General features: G+C 47.6%; 1 protein-coding gene across 7 annotated transcripts in view; it reads left to right on the top strand.

The window, feature by feature from the left end:
- ZNF536 (zinc finger protein 536) overlaps nucleotides 1-13,301 on the top strand; it is a 446,058-nt gene that overhangs the window by 279,221 nt on the left and 153,536 nt on the right. For 5 of the 7 annotated variants that reach the window (XM_043437645.1, XM_043437643.1, XM_043437646.1 and 2 more), the window contains one exon: nucleotides 5,894-5,947. The exons of the other annotated variants lie outside the window; for them this stretch is intronic. In XM_043437645.1, the coding sequence (XP_043293580.1) occupies nucleotides 5,894-5,947 (54 nt within the window). The remainder of the gene's footprint in view (nucleotides 1-5,893; nucleotides 5,948-13,301) is intronic. 7 annotated transcript variants of the gene reach the window in all.

Here is a 13,301-nt window from a genome sequence, read left to right as displayed (position 1 = left end):
GTCTCTCTGCCTCGAGCCTCGGTCATGGTTCTTGTTAGCTTTTCTGCTAGTTGTTTGCACATTGCCAATACAAAAAAAAAAAAAAAAAAAATCTATCTGAGATATGGACACCTCCATTTTCTTTGATTTTTCTCCCGACACATTATCTATTGGAGTATGAGCTGCTTCAGAGGATAGACAAATATGCCATCTATTTTCAAAAATAATTGTGGTCTCTTTCCCAAGGAATCAATAAAGCTCAGGGTTGTGCACGATATTTAGTGCATACAGGCCTCGTGTTCGGCGTGCTGTGGAAGACAGGGAGCCCTCACCTGGACCCTCACCCATGCGCACAGGTCTCCCTGCCACCCAGCGTCCTGAGGACAGGTGGTCATGGACAGTGGCTACGGGCTGCCATCTTTCTATGCAGCCTGGGTACAGTTGGCGTCACCACTGTCCCTCCCTGTCCTAGAGTTTTCTCTCATGGGGTCACCCCAAGGCAAGAGAGGACTCCTAACATGCACGGACTCTGCAGCAGGCCCTGTCACCCCCTGGGGTCCATGGGATCCGACCATCTTGACCTTCTTCACCTCCCTGTGACCCCACTGCAGTCTTCCTGTTCCTCCTGTGCAAGAGGCCTTGCTTCTGCCGCAGGACCTCTGCACCTACTGCCCCCTCCCCCTGGACTGGTCTTCCTCCAGGTGTCACTGGGGGCTTAGCTTCACATGATCTCTTCAGAGGGACTGTTCCTAACTACTCTGCCTGAAATATCCCTTGTGCCTCTGTATTATTTTCTTCATAGACTTAGCACCTTGTGAAATTATCTTGTTCAGTTCAGTTCGTTTCCTTATGTGTTGTTTATCTTCCACCAAGTAGAAAGTGAGGGTGGTAATATTGTCCACCTTTTTAACTGCTACAGAATCCCAGGCCTGCAAGAGTACCTTGCAGTAAACTATAGCTTAGCAGAGGCACAGTACATTTATTTGAGAGGTTGAATGACAGACCAAATAAGTGAGTGACCCTTCTCCTGCGGTACCGGCTCTATGCTGGGTAGCGTGGAGTGGGTGAGTGCAGTGGGGAACCTGGACTCTTCCCTGGGAAACTGTGGTCCTTCTAGAAAGACCCCCTGCACACACAAGCTGGTCAGAAGCTACCATGTGGCAGCCACCCTGCAGGTGCTAGATTCATGGTTGTGGATGGAGCTCAGGGATGGGTCCCTGAGTTCCTGCCTCAGGACCTTTGCACTTCTCTGTAAGATAGGTCACCCACCGGCTTGTGCCCTCACCTTCAGAGTGGCACCCATGTCCCCTTCTCAGAGAACTCATCCCAGCGAAAGGGTTCAGGACAAGACAGCTTTCCCAACCACACCAATGTCCACTTTCCTTCTCAGGTTGTATCCAGGGCCCCCAATGTTGTGGCTTGGGGACCCACAGACTGCCAGGCTGTGGGAGACAGTCCACCAGGACATCCACCATCCTGCTGTCTACAGGTGTAGAGACCTGTCCAGGCAGGTATGGTGAGAGGGTGGTTCTGCCCTTTCTCGTGATGTAGATACAAGCTCTGGGGCCAGGATTTCCCAGGCAGGTGATGGTTCACCGCAGGTGAGACTGGCCTTGCTAGGGTTAGTGTGGGTCAAGAAGGAAAGAGGCAGGGTCTTCCAGCCAGGAGCTCTGCTGACCCAGGGACCCCCCCACCCACCCTCAGCTGGACTGTGGTTTATGTGGAAATGCCAGAGCATATTCCTGGTAAGTTAGGACTGAAGCCAGCAAAAAGAAGTCTTGCTGAACCTGAGTAGAAACAAATGGATACTGCTTTTGAAAGTTTTAAAGTTTGAGGAAGACTGTATTTGTCCAAACATCTGCTTCTTTTGCTTCGTAAACTTCTGAAGTTTGTGACCAACAGTCTTTGGTGACGTTGAGACAAGCGACATAGGGCCATGGACCGAGGCATTCTGGAAACTTCCCAGAATAAGGTTGAAAATGAACGAAGTCATGGAAACATCACACCAGCCCTCCTTGGAAGCAGAATTTGCAGGGTTTGAAAGGCAGAATGGTAACCAGATAAAGATCAATTTCCTTTTTTATCAAAGAACAAAGAAGTTGGAAAATGTTTACAGTTGTGCTTTTTAACAGAACAGAAAGTGTTACATGTTATAAATCACCAAAGTAAACATCCATTATGACAATGTAAAAGCATAGATTACGTGAGTAATTAAAAATCAAAATCAAGTGGTTTGTTAATGAATGAGTTAATAGGGGCCCCAGTTGTGGCGACGTCCTGGACTGCCTTCCCCTTTCTCTTTGTGGTTTTGTGTTTCCAGATGACATGGTCAGAGGACAGCAGTTTCCAAAATAGAACAGTTGTTTTCCAAAATGCCATCTTTTGAAGTTTTTCTATAATGAACCCATATGAGCATATTAAAAATCTGATGTGTAATAAATATATTTTAATTGGTCAGGATATGAGGTGGTATATTCTCTGTGTATCTTTCTGTCCTACTCCACCTCTGTGGGAAGTTTTGATCGTATAGCATCAACTGATAAAAAAAAACCACTTTCCTTTTTTAACTCTGCTACATTAACTCAATTACTGCTCTTCTTCTCCAACACCTGTCTATTAGAGAGGTTCTCAGCAGATGCACCAGTCAGATTGCTCTGAACACCTGGGGGCTGGGCAGAGCCTGCAGGGAGCTAGAACATTTCGGCTGCCGCCGAGCTCCAGCCAGATCTATGGGGAACAGAGAGGAGCACCCAGAGGACCCTCAGGTCCTAGGGCTGCCCCACTCTGGCTACTGCAGGGAAGATGTTGATTGCTGATTCCACCGAGGGAAGGCGGAACTCCTCTCCTGTTTGAAAGTCTGGCTGATTAGGACCAAATCACTAGATGTGTCTGATTTGTCTACTAGAGCACAGTGCTGGTGACTGGAATTCAGAGCCAGACAGTAAAAAGACTGTGTCAGTTAGGGCTCTCCAGGGAAACAGTGTGTGTTTACACATCTATATACATATATATGTATCTATGTATATATCTATATAGACACATCTGTGTGCATATACATATATAGACACATCAATCTACATATATACACATTTTTATATATACATATACACATCTATATACATCTATGCAATATACACACATATATACATATATATTCATGTGTCCATGCATGCTAAGTCACTTCAGTTGTGTCTGACTCTGCAACCATATGGACTGTAGCCCACTAGGCTCCTCTGTCCATGAGATTCTCTAGGCAAGAATACTGGAGTGGGTTGCCATTTCCTCCTCCAGGGCAACCTTCTGACCCAGGAATTGATTGAACCCCAGGTCTCCTGCATTGCAGGCAAATTCTTTACTATCTGAGCCACCAGGGAAGCATCTATATACATATATATGTATATGTTTTATGGAAAGATTGAGGGCAGGAGGAGAAGGGAGTGACAGAGGATGAGATGGTTGGATGGCATCAGCGACTCAATGGACAAGAGTTTGAACAAACTCTGGGAGATAATGAAGGAAAGGGAAGCCTGGCATGCTGCAGTCTTTGGGGTCACAGAGAGTCAGACACGACTTAGCAACTGGACAACAAACATACATATATATAGACCTCAATATACATTTGTCTGTGTGCTGAGTGTGCATGCTGTGTCACTTCAGTCATGTCCAACTCTGTAGCCCTCCAGGCTCCTCTCTCCATGAGGATTCTCCAGGCAAGAATACTGGAGTGGGTTGCTGTGTCCTCCTCCAGGAGATCTTCCTGACCTAGGGATTGAACCCGCATATCCTGTGACTCCTTCATCGGAGGCAGAGTCTTTACTGCTGAGCCACTGGGGAAGCCCTATATACATGTATACACATCAATATACATATACACACATATCTATATATATCTGAAAGTGAAAGTGAAAGTTGCTCAGTCGTGTCTGACTCTTTGCGACCTCATGGACTATACAGTCCATGGACTTCTCCAGGCCAGAATACTGGAGTGAGTAGCCTTTCCTTTCTCCAGGGGATCTTCCCAACACAGGGATCGAACCCAGGCTTCCCACATTGCGGGCAGATTCTTTCCCAGCTGAGCCACAAGGGAAGCCCCTATGTATATCTATATCTATATCTATATCTATATCTATACATATCTATGCACATATACACACACACATATATATACACATCTATATACCTATACCTAGTATATATAGAGAGAGAGAGAAAGAGAGAGAGGTCTTTATTATAAGGAATTGGCTCACTCGATTATGGAGGCTGAGAAGTCCCATGATTTGCAGCCAGCAGCTGGAGGCCCAGGACAGGGGATGGTATAAGTTCCTGTCTGAATCCAGAGGCCTGGGAAGCAAGATGGCTGATGTTTAAGTCCTAGTCTGAGATGGAGTCCCAGGACAGGAGAAGACTAGCCTTCCAGCTCAAAGAGACAGCTCCCTGTTCAGATGTGTCCTATTCAAGGCTTCAGCCGAGTGGTGAGGCCCTCCACACTGGGAAAGACAATCTTCCTTCTTGGTCTGCTCTTCAAATGTTAATCTCGTCCAGAAAGACCCTCACAGACACATCCAGTATCGTGTTTGACCAAACATCTGGGCAACCTGTGGCCCTATCGAGTTGATGCATACACTTAACCATCGCAGAGATGCATCAGCAAACACTTAGTCATCCATGTAGCAGGAGGCAGGGAGGCCCCCAGGTTGCCCTTGACTGAGGCCAGCCAGTCATTTCACTAAGAGCTGCCTGCAAAAGCACTCCATCCGTTCCCTCACTTCCCCCTCCTCCAGTACCACCTTGGGGATACTCTGAAGGGTCCAGTGTGTCTCTTTTGTGCAGGAGATTGGCAGGTGCTGATCAGTTCCTGAAAGGCTGGAGGGGCCTGTGTTTCCCACAAGCCCCAGAAGGATAGAACACCCCGTGTGTTGGCCCACCTGTGTGTCGAGTGTCCCTGGTGATGCCTGCTGTCTCAGGAATGACCAGTGTAGAGAAATGTACTAAGCAACCTCACTCATGAAAACTTGGAGGCACTAAAGTTCAGAGACTAATTAAAAATAAATCTCATTAGTTTTTGTCCCCTCTCAAAGTATGCGCGTGGTTTATTAATCTGGTTTTTATTTGCTGCATGTGCGCCTCTGGCCCAGAGTTGAGAACCTCTTTATGGGACTAGATTTGCACAGGGAAGCCAGCAGTGGTTCTCTGGGGGTCTCAGGGTGGGCTAAAGGGCATGCCCAGCGCTGCCTACCCTTCTGGGTGCTTCCTCCAGGATGCAGTGGCTGGGTGCTGCCTGGGTGGGATACACAGGGTGTCCTCCTTGGGGCTCACCTGCATTCTTGGCACCAGGCATGAGTCTTCTTTGTCTGATGGGTCTGAAGGAAGCGGTGGGGGTGAGAGACCTTCTCTCCTGCAGTCCCTCCAGAGGGCTGGGAGCCCTTCCTTGGGGGGAGGTACACCCTGGGGGTTTTCTTGCTTCATGACTGAGGCTGTCTACACAGCATGACAGCAACCAATGGCCACAGAAAAATTCAGCCAACAAGGATAATATAACAATGACAAAGGTAGTCACTGTAGTCATCACTTTCTATGCACTCACATGTGCAAACACTGCTAAGTGCGGCTCACTGCTCATGGATTATTATTATTCACCCCTTAATCCTCACAGCACCTTGGAGACCAGGTTCCACCCCTCCCATCCCACCCCCTCCTCTCCTCCCCACCTCATCCCCTTTGCAAGGGAGGGAACTGAGCCTCAGAGACGTGAGGTTACCCACTTGGAGTTGCCCAGCATTGACTACAGATCATAATTCAGATCTGCCTCATTTAGAATCCCATTCTTTTAACCACTGTGCTGTACTGCTATTTTTACTTTTCTGGGTGAACCTTTGGCTTGTTTTAGGGAATTAATGCAACATTTCTTTGACAGTGTGTGTCCACACCATAACCAGCGGGAGGAAAGGAAGTGACTTGTACCCACAAGGTGTGTTGACGCAGCCTTTCGGCGATTTAAAAGGGAAGTACTGTGCACCCTGGCTCCTCCCCTCCCCTAACTCAGCCTGGCCTGAGGCCCCCTTGACCCGGCTTGCCTCTGTTTACCCTTTGCACAAGGAGCTTAGGGAGGTGGTGAGGCAGGGGCATGGCCACAGAGGCTGGTGGAGGCGCCCTGGCGCTGGCGTGGAAGGTGGGGTGGAGTAGACGCTGGTCTCGTGGAGAAGATAAACTCCCACTGCCCTTCTGGAAATTGCCTTTTAACTAAGCACCAACTGGTATGCAGATGTGGGTGGGATGAAAGTTCAGCCACCTAAGCCAGGTGCCTTACACCTGATACGCACACAGCTTACCTTTGATGCGTCTGTATTTCCTCTTCTAGGCGAGGTAACCAGGCTGTTTTAACATTTATAAAAGCACTTTGAATAAATGTTCAAGAAAGGATTGGTTAAAATGGGCGCGCTTCCCATTTCCTTTTCTAAAAGGAGAGTGTGAGTTGTTGTTCTTCGTGGGGGACAGCCACCTGTGTAATGATGAAAAAACAAAAGACCCACTTGCCCAAAAGGAGATGATTCCTTTTTTTCTTTTTGTTTTGAATTAAAATTCCACCGTTTCTCTAAGATGAACTAAAAGCCCATTTTCTTCCTCCACAGTCCCCCATCCTTGCTTTTCTTGCCTTAATGACATCCCAAACTTTTGTTGAAAATAATTGATTGAATTTAAATTTCCTTAAAAGTTTAAGAGGTAATGTTACAGTATAAATTTCCTACCAAACACTAAGTAGGGAAATATCCATTAGTGAAATTAACTACAGTTTCTAGGTAGCTAACAATGTGCCGTATACAGTAGGGCATGGCTAATGAACACTGCAGTGGGTGATATTTCATTATACAAATTAATGCTCACATTTTAATGGGAAAGTCACATAATGAATCTCGGCTTCAGTGACAGCAATTAGAGACACAGATTGTCCCCTTCTGGACAAGGCACTGTTTAGCAATAAGCAGCTGTGTGAAAAGTCTTCAGGTTTACAACATATATATGCTTTGGGGGAATTAGTGTACAATTTATATTAATGTACTGAAGCTTCGCTGCAAAGGCACCACCATATTTATCTCTCCTGGTATTAACTAAGTAAAGATATGTAGAAAGACTAAATAAATATCAAATAGAGGGTGCAAATACAGAAAAATATTCGGTTCCCCAACTTAAAAGCAAAAGCACTTTTGCGGTTTAACACACACATACAAAAGTTAGACACATGAAGCCCTTCTTAAAAGCTTGATAAAGGGATTTCCAAAGAGAATAAAATGAATCCCCCTGTCATTTTTGGAGAAGTGCTATAGGGAACTTGCTCTGAATAGTTCCAGAATAACTCCCCAGAACAGTCAAGTTTCCTCGAATATCAAGTGCAAAGTGAGGCTCAGAATGATGAAAGACATGACCATGTAAAAATAGGTACAGTGAACTAATTAAACCACTGGTCGTATATTTCTTAAAATTTATGATACAACGACTTGGAGATGTTATCAATGATATTCCAAAATTGAATATACATCTTATGCCATGTGTCAGTGGGTAGCTGGTTTAATGTAAGATGGTTTCAATAATTTCACTAGTCCATGAAATGATGAACTGGCGGTTTTTTAATTTATTATGCCTTTTCTAGCAAAACTTTCTTTTCTAGCAATGCATTGTTTGGGACCACATCCTATTCCTTTAAAATATTGTGAGAAGTTTCCCCACAGAAAGGCACCCCCATTGGCTATCCTGCTTCCTTCAGTGGATGAAAGGCTCAACACTCATCGTGCTTTTCCCAGACACAAGTTTCATAGACCAGATGCAGTCTGCAGAATAGGGTCCTTGGCTTGAAAAAGTTTTTAAGTGCATGCCATTATTTAATAACTGGGATATTGCATGTAGAAATCTTGAGGTAAGACATTCCTTAGACAGTCAAAGGTCCTAGTATTCGCTCCTGATGGCGTTGGGTGACAGTTCCCCTCCAGGAGAGGGGGGTGGCCCCCCACCCCGCTCTTTCGCACACTCCTATCATCTGTTGGGTTCTGAAAGCATCTGTGTGTGTGGCTCCTGCAACAAGCAGATGCAAAGATATTGAATCCAAATATCATGGAGGTGACCAGAGGGCTCATGTTGCCCTGGAGGCCTGGGGCGAATTGTCTGATCCCCCAAGTAGATTTGGACTCATTATGGGCCTAAGTGGACAATCATTCAACTGGACAGAGCTGCTGGCAGGGTCTGAGGTTGCCTGGGCCACAGGGCTGCACAGAACGCCTTTCCAAGTCTCGGGCAGAGCCCGGCTGGTAGAAGAGGGCTGGGTGGCCCACTGACCCGCTCCTTGGCAGAAGCTTGGGGCTTTGTTAAAGCCAGCCTAGTGCAGGCCAGACGGGGTGGCGCTGACTAAGGAGAGGCTCCCGGCATGGGGCTCGGCATTTGTCCTGTCAAGCAAAGTGAAGAGCAGACCTTGACTGCACCTCCGAGCGCTGAATGTGCTGACGGTTTCTCCCACGCAGTCCAGGCCACTGTGGTGAGACGTTTGCCTCCCGAGCACACCGAAATGTGCCCTCAGGGAGGCTGGGAAACAGCTGGGATGTTTGCAATAGAAACAACACCGTGGCAGGGCCAGGATTCCCCAGGGGATATGCTCACCGCCCCCCCCACCCCCGACCCTGGTCTGCTGGCCAGAAATGCACCCAGCCGGGCTGGCAGTGGTCTGAGAGGCATTTCCCTGTCCTCTTCATGATGATGAAGCCCCTGAGAGCCAAGGAAAGGCTTCAAGGCAGAGGGCAATAGTGGTTATTACACATTAGGGATTATAAAGAAAGTGAAACTGGGTTTTTGTTCATTTTGGAACAAGATATCTAAAGTTTGTGGGTTTATCCCGTGGACTCACTCTGGAGCGTTTATCTGGAGGACTGGGTGGTAGGGGGCAGTCACCCAAACAAAGCCCCTCAGGAACTTGGAGGTGAAGCCACATGGAGAAACCCACCGCTGAGGGCTCTTCCAGGGTGTGCTCAGGGGAGGTGCACGGGGGCTTTCTAGAACCTGTGCCGTCGAAATAACCCTGGAGGACTCTATTAGTGGCCCTGAATTTACCAGGTGGAGACTCAAATGCTGAGAACGAACTATCCTTGTGTCTCAACTGTGGTCTTTCTCCCCTGAAACAGTGGAGGTCTCAGCCTACTTGGAGAAAGAGCAATGGGTCAAGTGAAGAGATCCTCTCCTACACTGTGTGATGTGTGTGTATGTGTGGTGTGTGCGTAGTATGTGTGTGTGAATATGTGTGTTGCATGTGTGTGATATGTATGTAGTGTCTGTGTGTGTGGTTGTGTGGTGTGTGTGTGTGTAGGGGGTTTATGTGACATCTGTATGTGTGTGTGCTATGTGGTATGTGTGTGTGTGTTTTTTGTGTGATGTGATATGTGGTATATGTGTGGTGTTTGTGTGTGTGTGGTTGTGTGGTATGTGATGTGTGGGGTGTGAATGGTGTCTCTGTGTATGTGTGTGTCTGTGGTATGTATGTGGTGTCTCTGTGTGTGTGAATGTGCGTGGCATATATGTAGTGTCTGTGTGTGGTTGTGTGGTGTGTGGGGAGGGGTTTGTGTGGTGTCTGCATGTGTGTGTGCTGTGTGGTGTGTGTAATGTGGTGTGTGTGATGTGATGTATGGGGTATGTATGATATATGTGCGTGTGTGTGTGTGCTGAGTTGTGTGTGTGTGGTGTGTGTGATTTGGTGTGTGGTATGTGTGTGGTGTTTGTAATGTGATGTGTGGGTTGTGTGTGGTATGTGTGTGTGTGATGTGTGGTGTGTGTGTGTGGGTTGTGTGGTATTTTTGTGTGATATGTGTGTGTGGTATGTGTGTGTGGTGTGGTGTGTGTGATGTGATGTGTGGTGTGTGTGTGTGTGATGTGTGTATATTGGGGATTATGTGGTATCTGTGTATGTGCTGTGTGGTATGGGGGTGTGTGTGTGTGTAGTGTGTAATGTGATGTAGATGTATGGGTTGTGTGTGGTATGTGTGATGTGATGTGTGGTGTGTGTGTGTGTGATGTGTGTATGTTGGGGATTATGTGGTATCTGTGTATGTGCTGTGTGGTATGGGGGGGTGTGTGTGTGTAGTGTGTAATGTGATGTAGATGTATGGGTTGTGTGTGGTATGTGTGTGTGGTATGGTATGTGTATAGTGTCTGTGTGTGTGTGTGGTGTGTAATGTGACATGTGGGTTGTGTGTGGTATGTGTGTGTGGTGTGGTGTGTGTGATGTGATGTGTGATATGTGGGGTGTGTGTGTGTGTGTGTGTAATGTGATGTGTGAGTTGTGTGTGGTATGTGTGATGTGATGTGTGGTGTGTGTGTGTGTGATGTGTGTATGTTGGGGATTATGTGGTATCTGTGTATGTGCTGTGTGTATGGGGGGGTGTGTGGTGTGTAGTGTGTAAATTGATGAGAATGTATGGGTTGTGTGTGGTATGTGTGTGTGGTATGGTAGTGTATAGTGTCCCTGTGTGTGTGTGTGGTGTGTAATGTGACATGTGGGTTGTGTGTGGTATGTGTGTGTGGTGTGGTGTGTGTGATGTGATGTGTGATATGTGGGGTGTGTGTGTGTGTGTGTGTAATGTGATGTGTGAGTTGTGTGTGGTATGTGTGTGTGTGCTCTGTGGTATGTGTGTGTGGTGTGGTGTGTGTGATGTGATGTGTGATATGTGGTGTGTGTGTGTGTGTGTGTGTAATGTGATGTGTGGGTTGTGTGTGGTGTGTGTGTGTGTGCTGTGTGGTATGTGTGTGTGGTGTGGTACGTGTGTGTGTGTGTGTGTGGTGTGTAATGTGACGTGTGTTGTGTGTGGTATGTGTGTGTGTGGTGTGGTCTGTGTGATGTGATGTGTGGTATGTGGTGTGTGTGTGTGGTATGTAATGTGATGTGTGGGTTGTGTGTGGTATGTGTGTGTGTGTGCTATGTGGTGTGTGTGTGGTTTGGTGTGTGTGATGTGATGTGTGGTACATGTGTGTGTGTGTGTGTGGTGTGTAATGTGACGTGTGGGTTGTGTGTGGTATGTGTGTGTGTGTGTGCTGTGTGGTGTGTGTGTGGTGTGGTACGTGTTTGTGTGTGATGTGTGGTATGTCGTATGTGTGTGTGTAGTGTGTAATGTGATGTAGATGTGTGGGTTGTGTGTGGTATGTGTGTGTGGTATGGTATGTGTATAGTGTCTGTGTGTGTGTGTGGTGTGTAATGAGGCGTGTGGGTTGTGTGTGTGTGGTGTGTAATGTGATGTGGGTTGTGTGTGGTATGTGTGTGTGTGCTGTGTGGTGTGTGTGTGGTGTGGTATGTGTGCGTGTGATGTGTGGTATGTGTACAATGTGTGTGTGAATGTGGTGTATGGTGTGTGTGTGTAATGTGTGGTGTGCCTCTCACTGTAATATCTCTGATGTCTCCTCTCAAAGCCGTGAGAGCAGGGGTCTTGTCTTTTTGATTCTTCACCTAGTTTCAGTGAAGTTTGAGTACTGAAGAATTACGGTACTCGGTGGGTAGGGACTTGCTCATTCCCTCACAGCCTGTGTGAATGAATCTGTGTGTTTCTGGGTGTGCAGTTGCATACAGGTATGGACATGTATGTCTCTGGCATCATTCAGGAAACTTGGTTTAGCTCTGGACGCGGCCTTTAGAATTGACACGATGCCACAGAGAACAATGCTCCAACTTGCCACATTACAGGTCAAGAAAGCAAAGGTCCCAAGATGAGAATCCTGTGCCCAGTGGAGCAAAAATAGTCCAGGATATCTATCCCAGACTCTCCAAATGCCTCCTGGGGTCCAGAGGTCCAGACTAGTTCCTCTGCTACTCGGTCCCACAGCATCAACGTAGAAAGGCACTTCCCAGGGAGGCTCCATGTAGTGGTTCTCCACCCAGGCTCCTGAGGGCCTTTGCCCCCTCAGGCCAACCCCAAAGGCCAATCTGCCAGGGGAACTTCTGGAAATAAAGGTGGGACCAGTTATCAGCACTTGTTAAAGCTCTTCAAGCAGCTCCACTTTGATTTTTCAAAATATAACGTTTACACTGTTGACATCAGAATCATCAGGGACACCTATGGAACCACCCACTTCTGCCTCCCTCCCCCAGACCCAGGGAATCAGAACTGCTGTGCTTTGGGTCCCAGGACCGTTGTTTTAAACTCCCTTGGGGGTTCTAATGCTCAGTACAGTCTGAGAACCGCTGCTCCAATGAGCATTTCAAGTGTGTGTCCCTTGGTAATCGACACACATCCCCCGAGCATGCTTGCAGTCGGCCAGGAAAGGCAGCCCCCACCCCACCAGGCGTGGAGGGAAGCCCTGACTTCTCCCGCTGCAGCTCATGCTGATGGATGCCCATGCATGCTCTGCACACCCTTCACCAGATGCGCTTAATCATTTTCAGGTGCATTTTTGAAATGCATCCTGAGTCTCATCCAATACCTGCAGGCACCTTTGCCAGCTCTCACTGCAGGGCCATCCCCCAGGCCTTACACCAGCCCGTGGACCAGGATCGTGAGTTCCTTGTCAGGCTTTCCTGCCACAAGCCCCACAGCCTGCTCCCCCCCAACCCCTGCCCCTTAGCTTCAGGGGCTGCCTCTGCTGCAATTGGCACTGGACTTCTAGGTCAGCCCAGAAGTACCCCATCCACAATGCCCATCCCACAGAGTTCCCTAGTCTCCGGTAGGATGTCACATAGCAGTGACTGAAGGGAATTGGAGCCTATCATGGGCATTGACTTCAAGAAGTGGGAAATGGTGCCTTAAGCCATTTGTACCTCTACGTCAAAGGGACTGAGTCTTCCTGTAGATCCATGTCGCTGGTCTTGAGAAAGAGAGTCCCAGCTGGGTCTTCTCTGATGCGTCCCGGGGAACCTTCAGCTGCACGTAGGAGGGAAAGAGAAGTACACAGCCCCCATCTGATGAGGCAGGTGTAGCTTCTCCAAGGCTGGAGCACACAGTCTGGAGGTGACACGGAGTCCTCTGTCAGAACCCAGGCTGGGGGTCCTCTTATTTACAAAATCCATGCACCCTCCCCTTGCCCCTAATAAGCAGATTACCCCAAAATACCCTGTGCCTGGAGACTGGGAATCCAGCATCATCTGAGACTAGACATGGTAAAATGTCTCCAGAATACACCATTCACCCTTGACTTGCTATTGCTTTAGATCACTCTGTTTTACAGCAGAACAGAAGAAGTGGTGGGGAATGCCTGAGTTTCCTTGGAGAAATAATTATGATTATTGACAGAGTGCTGTTGTAAACAAGGAACTCAAACAGTCCCATTCCTTCCAGAGAGCTTTTTGATTCCAAGGTCCAGAAAAG

Source organism: Cervus canadensis, chromosome 18, assembly GCF_019320065.1.
Source record: "Cervus canadensis isolate Bull #8, Minnesota chromosome 18, ASM1932006v1, whole genome shotgun sequence".
Lineage (NCBI taxonomy): Eukaryota > Metazoa > Chordata > Mammalia > Artiodactyla > Cervidae > Cervus > Cervus canadensis.
The sequence above is the reverse complement of the archived record's forward strand: the minus strand, read 5'-3'. Positions and strand labels throughout refer to the sequence as shown.